General features: G+C 44.3%; 1 protein-coding gene across 2 annotated transcripts in view; it reads left to right on the top strand.

The window, feature by feature from the left end:
* Positions 1–895: 895 nt before the first annotated feature.
* DRD3 (dopamine receptor D3) overlaps positions 896–16411 on the top strand; it is a 34123-nt gene continuing 18607 nt past the window's right edge. For both annotated transcript variants that reach the window (XM_058555534.1, XM_058555533.1), the window contains exons 1-2: positions 896–1165; positions 11071–11183. In XM_058555534.1, coding sequence (XP_058411517.1) covers positions 896–1165; positions 11071–11183 — 383 coding nt within the window. The remainder of the gene's footprint in view (positions 1166–11070; positions 11184–16411) is intronic.

Below are 16411 nucleotides of genomic sequence, written 5' to 3'. Positions count from 1 at the left end.
AAGGAGGAAACAGGAAAGGAGGATGAGAAGCTAAAAGAAAAAGACCAATAAGAGAAAAAGAGCTAACATTGTACAGCTTTCTAGGTGTCATGGCTGTCAATGTCTTACATATGTAATAGCTCATTTAATCCTCACCAAAACCCTATGGGATGGGTTCCGTTATTTTCCCCATTTTACAAAGGAGGGAAATAAAGCTCAGAGAAGTGAAGCAACAAGCCCAAAGCCCCCAGGAAGTGGCAGAGCTGGGGTTCTAATCCTGACAGCTTCTCACATCACTCAGAGTCCAAGGGCAGTTCTTTCAATGGCCCTGCACAACCTCTCAACCTCACCCCCTTCCTCTGCCCCTGTCTCATTTGGCTCCAGTCACACTGGTCTCCCTGCTGTCCCTTCCACACACCAGCCTGTCCTGCCTTTGTACCTGCTGTTCCTTCTGCTTGGACAACTCTTCCCCCAGATAGCTGCATGGTCGGCTTCCTTGGGTCCTCCAGGTCTTGACTCAATTTTCACCTTCTCCACGAGGGCTTCCCGACTACCCTAGTTAAAAATTGCACTCAGACACCCTACTCACACACACACAACGCTTGCCTTCTCCTTATCCCTTTCCTTGATTGCTTTTCTCCAAAATACATACCGTCATCGGAATATGACATCTTTTATTTACCTTGTTTATTACTGTCTTCTGCTCTAGAATAGAGGCTCCATGAGGGCAGGAATTTTTATCCGTTTGTTCATTGCTGTATTTCCAGTGCTTAGAACAGTGCTCAATAAATATTTGTTGAAGCAATAAGTCAAAACAGGTACCCAAGCAGCCAAGCGCCAAAGAGCAGATTTTACCGACATTGTTTTCTGTCTCCTCCCAGGAAACCTCTTGGGGTCACACCTCTCCCTCTGGGCTATGGCACCTCTGAGCCAGCTGAGTGGCCACATCAACTCCACCTGCTGGGCAGAGAATTCCACGGGAGACAGCCGGGCCGGCCCACACTCCTACTATGCCCTCTCCTACTGTGTGCTCATCCTGGCTATCATCTTCGGCAATGGCCTGGTGTGTGTGGCCGTGCTGAGGGAACGGGCCCTGCAGACCACCACCAACTACCTGGTGGTGAGCCTGGCCGTGGCGGACCTGCTGGTGGCCACCTTGGTGATGCCCTGGGTGGTGTACCTGGAGGTGAGTGGGCCCCAGGTGCAGGCTGCCCATGCAGTAACTGTACTTATCTTTGTCTTCCCTGAGCTCCTGGCCTTCTGCGCTCAAAACGCTCCCTGCCATGATCCGGGGACTGGGGAAGGAAGGAGAGCTCCTGTCATCCTCCCTTTAACGAGGGAACTGAAGCTCTTGAGGGCAGCTGCCATCCAGCATTACTTGCCCACATCAGAACCTGGGAGCTGGGAATGATTCTGTTCCCAGGTCTCCAGCATCCAGGTGACTGGATGTGAGTGATGGTATACTCTCTCTGCCAGTCATGTCTCAAAGATGTGGGGGATTGAAGGAGGCAGTCCAGTGGGCATCTGCATCAGTGTTTCAATGTATATGGGGTGAGGGTGTGCAGAAAGGATGTTGGGGTGGCGGTAGAGGGAATTCTAGAAAAACCAAAAAAAATTTTTTTTAATGAACGAGAGGAAAAGAGAGAAATACTTTTTGTTCAGTTGCCTCAGTTTTGGCTCTTTCCTCCTGGATACTGGTTCTCCACTGACTCTGCTACCAAAGAAACAAACCAAACCTTTAAATTTATATTTTTGACGCCCCCATTAATAGTACAGAGCCCTTGCCAGTCAGATAATGCAGCAGACCCTGGAGAATTCTTCTGCAGAGAAACATTTCTTAAATTTGAAAGTATTTTCATTTGAAAATGCAAAACAGAGTCAGGAGGTGATCAAGACAAAACATCCATCTGCTAACAAGGAAATTGGGGTGCTTACACCTGCTCAAGAAACAGATATTCTTAGCAGGGAAACATGCAATTACTGAAGAGGTTTTTTTAAAAACACCTTATATGCTATTAATATTTCTCCTCTGCACTGTGTATCACTCTAAAGAGATATACAATGAGTGATCGAAATGATGCTATGATTAATAGAAATTAAAATTCATCAAATTAATATCTCAGTTAGTATTAATAGTGAAGATGACAGTTAATTAAGTATGACATATCACAGGAGAGCAAAAATCTCGAGCATAGACTGCCTAGGCTAGTACCCGTATTAAAGAGTGACTGAAAACTAAAATTAGATTTGTGATCTCAACAAGGAGACATAAAGGAGAGAAATCAAGAAAATAGAAAAGAGAAGGAAAAGAATAAAAACAACTAGGCTGATTGGGATAGATTTAAAGGCTAAGGGAATACTCAGAGAAAAAAAATATGCATTTATTCTTCCCAGTTACGACAATCCTGATGGCAAAGGATCTTGTCATTATCTTGACTTTTCTGTCAACCCAGTTAGGCTTGAAATCAGAGGCTATGTCTTTGTTCTTTTTTTGCTGTAGTCCAAACACACTACCTGGTATATAATATGTGCTAAATAAATATTTGATACATGAATGATTAAATGAATCTGTTCTGCAATGTATGCATTAGATGGACAATTCCCACTTATATCATCTGCTGTATATCTATTGTGACAGTGAATTAACTTTTTTTTTACAACCAATAGTAATGAGATTGAAAAGGAGTTAGAAGCATGTGATATTTCTGTTCAAGAGTGAGGCAGACTTTAAATACCACAAACCAGAATGGATTAGTCAGTGATTCATAACACCACCACCATCCCCAATGTGTTTTTGTCCATCCCTATGCATGACAAGGATTCTTAAGTCTTTCAGAAGAAATGCAGGAAGAGGACCCTCACTCTAATAAGCGTTTTAATTGCCTCTGAAATAAAACCAGGCTTTTGTTGTCTGTAACAAAGCCACTAAGGGGTACTCTTGGGGTGTCCATTTGTGACTGCTTCCTGAACTCTAGATGGGCCACATTGGAAAACTCTGTAGATAATGGTATAGGCAATGGACATTGTGACTTTTCCGCACAGGACACCCGTGGCAGCCCCTTCTAGCCACAACTGCCAATACAGATGATGCCCCATTCTACTGATGAGCGTAGAAGAGCAACTGAGCCCTCAGAGAGCTGGCATGAAATCTTGCCAAATGTTTAATGGACTCTGCAGTTTGGATCCACGGGTTTCCCTCATCAGACGAATTCTGGTGGAGCTCTTTGTTTCCCCTCATAAAAACCAGCATGCCCTCTGTCCAACGGGTGATTTGGTGTAGGTGTTCAGTAATCAAGAGCATGGTCAAATAAACCTACAATCACCTGAAGATGATTTGGGGGAGTAGAGACATCTCTCCACTAGAAAATGGGCATTGGGGCCTCTTTTTGATCCTACCCACTTGCTTCAAGGTTTTAGTTAATGCAACTTAATATCTCTGCATCACTTTCTCCAACAGTTAGCCAAGGGTATGTCTCAATAAAAGATAGATATGACTTATAGTAGTCATCATTAACTGATGACCAGTTAAGATATTAGAAAGTTCTAGTCCAAAGGACCAAGTCCTCTTATCCCACCCCAGTATATACTTTTCTTAGTCTTAAATGCCTGCCTGTTTGCATGGGCCTCAGAAGCAGATGGGGTACCTTAGTGAGAGAAAAGAGCACTTTGAGCTCTTAAAGGGACTGTGAATATATAAATCCATGTGTTTCAGGAAGAGCAAATTGTTACTCTCACTAACTTGTCCTAATGATGGTGCAGTCTGAGTAGCTAGTCTAGTAATTACATTATTAAACCTAAGAACCCTTTGAAAAGAGGAAACGAAGTAGTGTTGACCACAGAGACTGCTGTATGATCAGGACCCCAGGAGGAGAGGGCAAACATGAGAAGAACACCATGTGCAGGCCAAATTAGCTGCCAAATTCAGAGCTTCCTGTGCTTTGATTTCAATACATCCGTCTTCTGTGAAGGGAATATTGGCTCATATTGGCCAGACACCTTCCTTCGAAGGAAAAATTGGCTCATTTTTCCAGACACCAATATATATGTGTTAAGAATGTTTTGGCTGTAAGCACGGAAAATTTGACTAACTATGGCTTAAACAAATAGGAGTCACTTTTCTCACATAACCAGAATTCTGAAGGAAGGCAGTTGTTGATTAGGTTGCCCCACGGTGTCATCAAGGACCAGGTTTCATCCATCCTTCCTGTTCACCATCCTTGGCAAGCTGGCTTACTTCCTCTTGTTACTCACAAGATGGCTGCCATAGCCCCCAGCATCATGGTTTTATTAAAAAGTAAGATGGGTGGGGACAGCAGGAAAGAAAAGGAAAAAAAAACCCTTTCCCTGGAGTGGCTCAAGGTATCTCCCTAAGGGACTTCACTTAAGTCTAATTGTCCAGAAGTGGATCATAAGGCCACCTTTAGCTACAAAGGGAGATAGAAAAGAAAAGTGAAAATGTGGGTTTTATTAAAAAAGAAGATGTGGGGGTGAGGAATCGCTGTGAGGTAGGCAGTAAAATGTCACATAACACTGTGTCTCTGCTGGGATTCACTGGGAAGAATGTCATTCCATCACAGAGCTGTGCTATGAGAAAGACTCAGAACTGGGAGTCAGAAGACCTGGAATTAAGTGAATAAAATGGAGGCGACAACTACACATTCCCAAACTCACAGGATTGATGTTAGGCTCAACTGTCATCAACTAGAAAGTTCTTTGATAACTAAAAAGTGTGATCTATAAATATCTCAGTTAAGACACTTTCAGTTGTATGCAAATGAAAACTTAACTCCAATGAACTTAAACAATAAAAAGAATGCATTGGCTCTCACTCTAAGAGCTTTAAAAGTCCTGTAGAAGGGTGGGCTGCAGGCACAGTTGGAATAGGGCTCCAGCTCCATCTCTCTACAATTCTTTCAGCTCTGCCTTCTTCCATATATTGGCCTTATCCACAGTCAAAGGGTAAGCTATAGGCTTCACATGTGCACACCACACCATTCACAGCAAGAGAGAAGGGCCATGTCCCAGAATTTCTAGAAGCGTCAGGATGTACTTTGACTGGACTAACTTTTGGCACATGATTTTCTCTGAACTAATCACTGCGTAGAAGGGTTGGTTTAGCAGAGGTTATGTGTTCCTTCCATGGAACGCATCAAAGATTTGCTCAGGACTCTCATGGATTCCCAGTGGAATCCAAGGACTACCGGAAAGAGGGAAGAGGACAGTCAGCAAGTACACAGCACAGTGGTTTTCACTGGTACCATTCTCATCGTTAAGGCACCCAGGAGCCTGGGCTTGGGCGGTATATACAGGGGGACCAGCCGGGGCCAGTCACTGACGCTCTTCAGGTTTCTCTATCCTCAGACCTAGCAGAGAAGTTCAGGACAAAAACCACGCAGGGGACCTCAGAGCAGATTATATTCCAGAGGGCCCTGGCCTGGCTGTCTCTTTAATCCAGTTTGCAGCATTTTCTCAAAAACTCTTTTCTGTGCCATACCAAATAGTTCTGTGTCTCATTGCTTCTCAAGTTTTTAATTTCCTGCTTTAGAAGCTGCAGTCTGTCTGGAGCTCCCTCTCCAAGCACAAACATCTCATTTTGTTCCACTTGGTTAAGCACCTTTTGTGATGTTTAATGCACTTATATCAGGGCAGCAAGGCAGCAGGAGCAGCCAGGGAAACATTTGGAATACTAAACTCTGAGTACTTGAGTCCCAGTATGGACAGGAAAAAAGACTCAAGGATTAAGTAAAGCAGACAAGCAAACAAGAGCAGGGGGCGTTCAGGCAGAGAAACTCCCACCAAAAGAGTGATCAAGGTCAGGAAAAAGCAGCACTGTTTGGGGAGAGAGGAGCCTTTCGCCTTGTAATGATACTGATTATTAAAAATAAGAGCCTGCTTTTAAAATAGGCTCCTCCGTGACTCTTATGCAACTAAACTTTGAGCGGTTCTGAGCTAACCTTTCATCACAGGGAGCTGCTCGTTCAAAATACACACAGTTGAGTCTACCCCAAATCTACCAAAGTGGAACTTCCTGGGCTGGCCCTGGGAGTCTATAATAATTGTGACCAGCCCCCAGCTCCAGCCCCACTACCACGCCAAGTGATTTGTACCATCAGCTGGCCACCTGGTACCAACTGCCATTGAGGAACCACTAATCTGTAAGACTCCCCTTTCACAGATGGAAAAGTTGGGATTCAAGGAAGTGAATCCCCTATCTTGTCCAACAGCAACCCCCTCCTGCAAAAAAAGAAAAAAAAAGATTTCAAATGTGGCAAACAAAAATGGAATGAAGAGGCTAATTAGAGAAGTAATTCCATCTTTGCCCTTTGGCTATCTCCCCAAAACAACTAAAAATCCATTCCTTAGAGCAGGAGTTCTTAATCTGGGGAGTCCATCAACTCGGATGTAAATAAAATTACTTCTTTATTTTTACTAAGCTAAAATTTAGCACTCCTTCAGTTATGAATGTAGGCATCAACCTACAGCAGGAGAAATCCTTAGTGTCGCCAGGAGAAAACACAGATATTTATATTTTCAAATCGCATTATGGTTGTTACAGGCACCATTTACACTCATCAGCACTTTTCAATTACAGGAATTTTGGACCTGCTGCTAGGTCCTGTCATTTAATGCATTATTAAAGAAGCATGTATATTTAAAATACTTTAGTGACTAGATTTCAATATAATTGGTATCCTTTGTTATTCATTGTATTTTATTTTATACATTTTAAAACATTCTTCTGAAAAGGGGACCATGAGGCCAAAGGGATCCATGGGACAAAGCATGCTTAAGGAGCCCTGTTTAGGGACAATCATTTCTGAAGATAATGTCATGACCCCCGCACCCCCCTGGCCAGAGTTTCCCAAACCTCCTGGGCAGTAAGAATCACTGGAGGGGCTTATTATTCTGAGTGGGGCCTGAGAATCATTTTGTTTAACAAGAGCCTCGGGTGATTTGGGAAATGCTGCCTTATAATCAGTAAATTTGGGAAATGCTGCCTCAGGCTGTGTCTGTTGAAAATCAATAGCCAACTTCAGTACCTGAAGACACTCTTCTTGCTTACTCCCACCTTCTGTATTGCCAAAGGGAGTCAGTTATATTCATTAGCAAGTGAGAGTAACACCACCTGGCTGCTGTATAATTCTGAAGTGAGTTATTCATTAGAACTTAGGAGAAAGGTAGACTCATGTCTCTAAAGAGCCTTAAATCAATCAGATTTTTTTTTTTTTTGCTTTTTTCCTTCTCTAATTTCAAAAATCACTTCACCTTTCATGTTCTCCCAACACCTTGTACTTGTCGCACTGTCAGCGTGTATCGCATTGAATCATAGTTATTTTCTTAGTGTCTATCTCCTGGGCTCTCGGTGCGCCCACAGCCATTCACACATTACTCCCCCTTACACGTGCACACTATGTTCTGAGGCCCTGGTGACAAAAACAGGTCTAATTCATTTCAGAACACCCACCCAAGCAAAGTATCAGGCATATAATGGGCACTCAGTAAATACTGGATATATGGGTGGATGGAGGGACAAATGCCAACTCTCCTTCCTCCCATGATATTAGACCGAAGTGAAATGCTACATTTCCCAGAAGTGGCGTGTCAAGGTGCTGACCTTTGAGAGGTAAAAGAGAGTAATCGTTAATATTAAGGGTTTGAAATTCCAGCTCCTTTTCCTAGCTATGTGTCCTTAGTCAAATTACTCAACCCCTCTCAGTTTCCATTTATTTATCTATAAATTGAAAATAATACTTACCTCCTCGGGTTGCTATGAGATAATGTGTGAGAGTTACTTAGCTCAGTTCTTGGTCCTCACTGGTCTTTATTGATCACTAACTGTTATTGACTTGGTGTGGAGGACTCCAGTAAAAAAAAAAAAAGTATTTCCATTACACATCCTGCCAATTAGAGACTGATTTTAATGAGTAAACTCCACGGAAGGCTGAGTGATGGCACCTTAGTGGGAATTACCTTAATCAGCTAATCAGATTGTTTTCTCCTTGACACTTAGCTGAAATCAAAGAGAGAATGGGAATTTTGACGGCAGAATTGGAGACAGGAAGATGGGATAGCCAGAATGGGGTGGCACGGTGGGGCCGGGAAGCCAGAGGACAGCTTGAGGGCTTTGGCCATTGGCGGCTAAAGAAGCAAAGTACCCAAGAAACCTGCCAGGTGGGTCCTTCCACAAGGCTCCAAAGTCAGCAGCCACCACTACGTTGCACTGTGCTTTTTGCAACCCTGGGATAGAGGCAATCAGAAGGAGGGTGTCTCATTCCCTAGAAGGGAGATGATGCATCTGTCACACAATCTTGATGAGCAGCTGGTTTTCTCCTTTTCCCTTGTGTCCACCCATTTCCATCCCTTTCCAACAGCTGCCCTCTCCTTGCTTGACACTTCCCTAGAGCAGAGCGGGTAACAACTTACATTCCAATGTCCTGTCTGCTTCTACTAGTTGTGCCACCTTGGGCAAGGTGCTGAACCCCTCTAAGCTTTAGTTTCTTTCTCTGCAATGAAGATAAGAGTAGTCCTCTCTCATAGGATTATAACCAACAATAGACGCCATGTACGTAAAGTGCTCTGCAGAACGTCAAGACTTAGTAAGCGCTTGATAAATGTTAGCTATCAGTATTAATACAGATTATGCCAGAGACCATTCATTCTTTCAGAATATATCTGCATGCCGGGCACTGCTCTAGGAGCCAGGATGCAGCAGCAAAGATGTAAATGTCCCTGCTCCTAGCTGATTAAGTAACAGTCATTTAATCTCCTATCAAGTGATTGTATAATTTACTCCTATCAAGTAAGGGTCCTCAAAAAGCTTTAAGAGCAAATACAATAAAAAACAAATTCAGTTTTCAGAATCTGAAGTTTCAAAGTTATAGAAATTGCTGGAATGGGTCATGTGGGTCAGAGACCCATGTAGAGTAAGTTCTCAATAAATGTCAGTTTGTATTAACAATATTAGGATCTCATGATGATCTCTAGTTGTTTTATTGAAGAATGCCTTGCTTCTCCAGTTCTTATAAGTTCTTCAAGGACAGGACCTGAAGTATACTTATTAAAAACCTCTTAAAACACATAACATACCCTCCTTCTATGAACTAAGTATTAGGGGCTTCACAAGTACTTGCTTTATGAACGAATGAAGGAACAAACAAACACCCATCAAGCACTGGAGTTTGCTGTTGTTCTAACTACCCTCTCTCACCTACACTGCCTCCCCAACACACATACACAAACAGGCACTCAAAATTTTGCAAAAAAAAAAGTGGTTTAAGACATAAATTACACAGTAGACCTACGTCAAAATGAGATTTAGTATGCAAAACTCAACTTCTGCAGGAAGCTTTTACAGCATACAACTCTCCTGTGTACTGAGCAAAACCATCTTTTATTCTCCTGGATCCCTTAAATCATTGTGTTATTATGACTATACATCTCCCTTTTAAAAAGCTTTTCACTCTCAGAATTCCTATAAATTCATATTCGGCCTTTATTTATATAGAGAGCCAAATGGTTGAACTAAAAGAGAGAAAGTAAATCCACAACCAAATGAACAAAAGTAATGATTTCATCGCTAGTTTGAACTTTTCATTGTTGCTTTTAAGCAAAATATCTTCAGTCAGAGTTTCTCAGAATAGAGTCTGGAGATGACCATATATAGGAATAAATTGGGATGCTGAAAAGAAAATAAATCCAAAGGAAAAGAAGAGATTAGGGAAGGGGAAGGAGACAGAGCCTTTCAGAGCCTTGCTTTGGTGCTAAGGATAAATCAGGAAAGAATAGTAAAGCGGGCTGATCATATAACAAGAATCTTGGATGAGAACAACTAGACGAGGAGCAGCACTATTTTGCGCACTATTTGGACAACACCTGTTTTTTAACTTGAGAAGCTACTTCAGAGGCTACTGTACCTATTTTTTACTCCCCTTCCTCTTAAGTAGCCATTGGGCCGGCCCAGTAGGAGTATCACAAACACCCAGCCATAGCCAGGGCACAGAGTTTCACAGGTTTCTCCTTGAGAACCACGGTCCCCAAGAACGCAGCCCCACGGGTGGGAAGCTGGCAACGCACAAAAGCCCAGGGCCCAAGTGGGGCGTTTGTGGACCTTCTGAAAGTGATGGTCTCCCTGACACATCTCTCTGGCTCAATTAGGTTATGGGAAAAAATTTTTAAATACAATAGAAATGTGCTAGAATATAAATTCAATTACCTAAATTGCTGACTTTTTATAGATGTTACTCAGAGGAAATTATGGAGCTTGGAACACACATGTAAATGCATGAGGTCAGAAGCATCCTCACTGATTCTGTGAGCAGTAAAGAGGATCCAGGTCCTTTCCTGGACCCAGCCTTTCTCCCCACCTCTTGCTGATTAGGACCGGGGTGTTGCAGGCAGGCCCAGTGGCTCACACTCATTTTACACAGGCTCTTGTAGATGTTGTTCCGGGGTGCTTCCAAGCTTGAAAACCAGAGCAGATAGATGTTCATTTTGGAGTTGTTGTATGAAAAATGTGTTCTCAGCTTATTTCCTGGGTATGTGCTGAGCTCTCCACCGGGTGGAGGGTTCAGAGAGGCAGGCCTGGTGCAGTGCACAATTCTGGCGGTCACCTGGGCTCTTTTACCACCAGCTGGGCATCTCTGGGCATATCACTTACCCACGATGAGCTTTACTCGCCTCCTGAGTTTGAACTAGATCAGTGATTCTCAAACCTTGGGGTGATGGGGTTGTTTTATTTAAAAATGAAGATTCATGGGCACCCAGATCCAGAGATTCTGCCTCAGTAGGTCTAGGGAAGGATTCAGAAATCTACGTCTTTAACCATGGACCACGCTTTCAAAAACACTGGACTGATTTGGAAGATGCCTTCCAGCACTAACGTTCTAACATTCTGTGAGTTTGTCCTCTGCTGGGTGACCAGTCTTAGGCAGCTTGGGACTCCCTGGTTGTGTGTCTGCCCTTGGTAACAATGATGTATCCAACAGGGAGGGCGTGTCAGCCTCTGTATGGGGCAGCCTAGGGAAGGCAGTAGAATTGATTGGCTTGTCCCTTCACTGGGGAAACGCTAACATCCTTGTCTCTGACGCCCAGGTGACAGGCGGAGTCTGGAATTTCAGCCGAGTTTGCTGCGATGTTTTCGTCACCCTGGATGTCATGATGTGTACAGCCAGCATCCTGAACCTCTGTGCCATCAGCATCGACAGGTAGGGCTGGGCTTCCCCTTCCAGGCTTAGCGGAGAGGTGGCCTAGACCAGGTCGTGAGGGAAACCAGCCTCGGGCAGCTACATCTGCTGTATTTGAGGCAAAGGCTTTGCATTTGAGGACTCCGGGGTCACTGCCAAATAGAACTTACCACTGAGACACTTTCTTTCCTCTCTTTCTTTTAAACTATGGTTTGCAGGTGAGAAGAAACCTCTGTGGCAGGAGAGAAATAATTATCCTATAGGCTTTCCTTTCCCCCAGGTCCCTAAAGAGGGTTCAGTTTTGTTCTTCCACCATCCTTCAGGGCTTTTGTGATTCCTAACTGGCAGAAAGGGGGAGGGGGGCATGGCAGAAAGGTGAGATGGTTGGGAAGGAGATTTCCTGTCATTATTTTGTTTGTTTTTGGCAAAGGGAGGGAGGAAAGGTAGGAGAGAGAAAGGAGAGAGAAAAGCTTGGGAGAATTTGCAAGGAGGGAGAGAGGAGAGAAGTGGATGGGGGAGAAAGGCAATTTTAGGAAGTATGGCTATGATCTATTTATTTATTTCCTTCACAGAGTTTAAAGGAAACAAGTAAAGAATGATGTTTTTTAGAATTGCTTTTTGGTTGCTGGAGTGGATTTCTGTGATTTTGACTCGACTCTGTGCATGTTCCACCTGAGTAACATGGCTTTCTCTCCCTAAGACGGCACTGTCCTGGCTCTGGGTCCCTCTGCTCCTCACTTCCCCTCTTTTGGCTTTCTCTCCTCTTCCCCTTTCCCCTGCCCAGGCTTAGATTGGCCATGGCTCCCACGGACATCAGCAGGCCCGCTGACAGCCCTGGGGAAAAGAAGTCGCTTTCTAGCCTATGGCCTCTGTCGCCAGTCAAAAGCCTTCAACCTTACCTCCTCTGAGTCCCCTCCCTGCTCCCTTCCCTTACACCTCTTCTCTTCCTACAGTTTCTCTCAGTAATATCATCCATCCACTCCATAGATCTACCAGGTGACCCCAAATAAGATCTGCCATTTATTGAGAATTTTCCACATTGTGCTGAGGCTTTGACATGCATTAACTCATTTCGTCTTCACCACAACTCAGCTACTATTATTATCTTCATGTCCAGCTTCCTAGGGTAATTAAGGAACTTGCCCGAAGTCACACAGCTAGTATGGGGCAGTGCCAGGATTTGAATTCATGTCTGTCTCACTCCAAATTAATAAACTCAGGCTTCGTGCTAAGCCTCCTCAAATCTCCAGCTACACCCCTAATTTCTCCCAAGTTCCAGACCACATAACTGCCTGGAGATCCCCTAGGCTCCTACAAGGCAAAATGTTAAAAACCAAGCCATCAAACCATCACAGCACCAAACCATCTTGACTTGATGATCTCTTATTGGCAACATCATTCTTCTGGAATCTTGAGTTTTGTTTGGCTCCTCTCTCTCCCTCATCTCCTACATCAAAGCATCCAATACTTATAGATGCCATTTTTGAAATTTTTTCCAAATTTGCCCCTATCTTTCATTTCTTATTGTGCCTGTCTATTTTAGTCTCCTATGATCTCTTGCCTGGACTTCTGCCACAGCCTCCTTACTGGTCCTCCACACCACTCTCAGAATTATTCCCCCAGAAGTAAAGCCCGAATGTCCATTGCCATACTCAAAAGCCTTCAGTGTCTCTTTGGCCCGTGGAATAATTATTAAAATTGCCTTCACAGCCTAGGTTTCAAAGTTTTCCACAATATAGCCTCCATCTACCTTTTCAATCTCACTCTATCTGGGTTGCCCTATATTCCTTTCTTACTCCAAGGCCTATCACACCTGCCCCTTTTCCATGAAGCCCTTCCAAATGTGTACAGCTTAATTCAGTCTCCCCTGAACTCTCATAGTCTTCCTCTGTGACTACATCAAGGCATCTCCAGCCTGCCTGTTGCTGCAGGTCCTAACAGCGGTCCTCTCCATTCTCCACATTTGATGTTCACATGAGCCAGGGCTGTGCCCTCCATATCAGCAGCCCTAAACTTCCTTTCATGTGCTGAAATGAGAATTTTGAACAATAACCAAAGAATGCACATGAAAACCCTATCCTATAGTGATACTGCAAACCAACCAGTCAGTTGGATGCTCTTTTGACTTATCATTTGATTGGCTACCCAACTGAGAAGGAAAATTAAAGAACGTGTCCATAATGCTGGAACTGATACCATTAAAGAATGTGTTTAAAAATAAAGGGATATGGTTATAGAACTCTGTAAATATACCAAAAAATATTGACTTGCACCCTTCCCTTTAAATGGATGAATTGTGTGGTATGTGAATTATATGTTGATAAAGCTGTTAAAAAGTAAAGGGATAGTTAGGGATTTTATAACATGTAGCTCTCTGGGAACAGAATTTCTCTTATAACATCTAAGTCTTTAGTGTGATTTCCGGACATTTAGTACATGATTTGGGGAATATATTATTTACAGAAGAAATGGACGGCATCTGGTTTGCAATATCATCACTTCCACCACCTCCTACTCTTATACTAGTCCTGCGCCTATTACAGAGCCTTAAACAAAGAACGTTAAACTGAATTCAGTGATTCCTGCCTGAGGGTAGGCAATATTTACATTACAAATACGCACCTTCAGAAAGAACGTGGGCCAGTGGGAGAAGATCAGCCTTGGAGGAGGGAGAGAAGACCAGCATAAAGACAGCTTCTAGGAGATGCTCTGGGATAGCCCCCTCCCAGCCTCCTACTTCCTGACCCTACTCTCGATCCTCTTTGAGAGTGTGTCTATATACCCTACCCACACAGATCACACACATGGGGCTAGCGGGTGAGGCCATGCGGATTGTGCCCTACACTGGGGTGTGGGAACAGAATTCAGCCAGTGCTTCCTTTGCCAAGCCCTGAGTCGACCAAGAGAGGGTGCCTTTTTCTAATTTGCAGAGCACCACTTTGCTGGCCGCAGCCATGCTTAATACACACTTCTACTTGCAGCACTTAAGACACAACCAACAAGAATAAACCTTGAATTGGCTTCTGTCCTATTCAGGAAAACTCGCGGAATGCATAGCACTCACCTACCTGAAACCTGAAACTGGAGGCCAAGCCAGGCCCTAGACCCCAGTGGAGAAGGATGCTCCCTTCTCCGCTCGTATGTCTATATGAACCAACCCCCACCAAACCTCAAAATGGAGCCTCCTCCCTATTCTAGGAACGAAAATTGGCCTTGGAAAAGCTGTCTCCATTATCCTTCACAGCAGTTTGCAGTACACAGCATTAAATTCTGTTCATGTGATGCCAAATAGCTGGTCAATTCATTAAAAATGCAGTCATTCACGCAGACCTTTGGTCTTCACACAATGCTAGTCACCAGTCTGACAAACTTGACCAAATGGATTCAGCATTTTCTGGTCATGAAGCCCTGGTCTGTAATAACAGGGTAGTAAGAGATAGGAAAGAAAAGGAAATGATAAAAAGGAGTTTTGAAAGCAAGTAATACTATTGTCATTAGATTCTTAGGCACAGCTCTGGAGGCTTGGATTAATGCCGCCTTTTCTTTTTTAAGAGCAGAGTGGGTGAGCACAAGCCCCCACCACCCCCTTGGCTCCTTGCCTCCCCAGCTGGTCAGACCCCTCCCACCGCATCCTGGGTCAGAACTAACTTGGGGAGAGGGCTGAGAAAGTGTCAGAGGAGGAGGACACGATCCGGAGCAGTGAGAATTAGAGTCCTCCTCAAGGAGCCCGGGCATAATGCAACCAAATTCATTCACCAGGGAGTTCTTTAAGTGGCTCTCAAATGGCACCCATCACATAGGCAAGCCTCCGCGTCTTTGCAGCGAGCACAATAGGTACCAGATGAGTCACAGGCACCTTGGATTTTTCGTTTGCATCTAAATAAGCACTTTATATTTGCAACAGGCTTTCCAGTCATTTGCAAAAAGCTTTCTCCCTCAACAATTCCACGAGGGGAGTCCACAGAACTAAAGATTTATTGAGCCCCCTGTCTGACCAAATAAAAGGTGGTGAAAAGCAGCCCTCACAGAGCTCTGGGGCTCATTAAACCCGGGGCGGGGGTTAGACTCAGGGCCTCCCACCCAGCCCAGCCTCCTTCCTCCCCAAGGCCAGCTCCCTCAAGAGGCACCCTTGTCAGTTCCCCCATACACCTCCCACCCTGGGAAAGGGCTCCAGGAGGAGGTCGTATTCTTCAAGGGTCCTGAGACCTTCAGTAGAACGACAAGCCCACAAACCCCAGTCACAGAATTGGACGTCAGAAGGGGCATCATAGTTTAACTCTTTTGTGCAGAAATGTTACATGCTTGCACCGGGTCCTGCAGACTCTTAGACAGGCCTGGGACTACAATCTGAGTCTCCCAACTCCCCGGCTAGCCTGCTCCAATGAGTGGCTCCTTCACTGGCGAAGGTGGGGATGGAGCACCCAAGGATAGTGGCCTTGGTGGCAGCTATCTCTCTGGCCACGCTGGCAGCCCACCTCTCTAGGTGCTATTTCCTTGGCGTAAACCAGATGCATTTCCTTTGTCTTCAATGCCCTGACTACCTCCATGCTAATCCTAATTTGCCTGAGTCTAAAAGCGACAACAATAAAAATGGCGACCATTACCATGTGCCAGGCCTTGAGAGCTTTTCAGTATCGCTCACCCTCACAACACCCCAGTGCAGTAGGCGCAATATCCCCATTCTGCAGAGATTCTGAGGCTAGACTGTGTAGGTGAGCTTGCCAACATCATGCGGCTGGCAGGTGCAGGAGCAGGGATTCTGTCAGCCTCTTCTACCCCAGCACACCGCCTTACACAGAGACCCTCAGCCACACTCTGGGCCCCGCAGCTCTGAGCCACACTGCCTGGCTGCAAAGCCTGGCTCTAGCACTTCATAGCAATGTGACCTTGGGCAAGCCAATTAACCTCTCTGGGCCTCAGTTCCCTTATCTGCTTAGTGGAAATAATAGCAAAAGAGTTGTTACGAAGACTAAATGAGTTAATATTTGTAAAGCACTTCAAACAGTTGCCTGGCACATAGGAAGGGCTATCTACTTATTTGTTTGATAAATAGATCAATTTGATGTTCCCTGAAAATCAGGAATAAGGAGCAGACATCCATAAACTCATTGGTATGAACAGTCAAGATCCCTTAGACTAGCACAATAACAATAATACTGTTTTTTTGAATGTTTAATAGATAACAGGCATTGTGCTAAAAAACTTCACAGAGATCATCTCATTCAATATCCATAACAGCTCTATCAAGA

Source organism: Diceros bicornis, chromosome 15 (assembly GCF_020826845.1).
Source record: "Diceros bicornis minor isolate mBicDic1 chromosome 15, mDicBic1.mat.cur, whole genome shotgun sequence".
NCBI classification, from domain to species: Eukaryota; Metazoa; Chordata; class Mammalia; order Perissodactyla; family Rhinocerotidae; genus Diceros; species Diceros bicornis.
The sequence above is the reverse complement of the archived record's forward strand: the minus strand, read 5'-3'. Positions and strand labels throughout refer to the sequence as shown.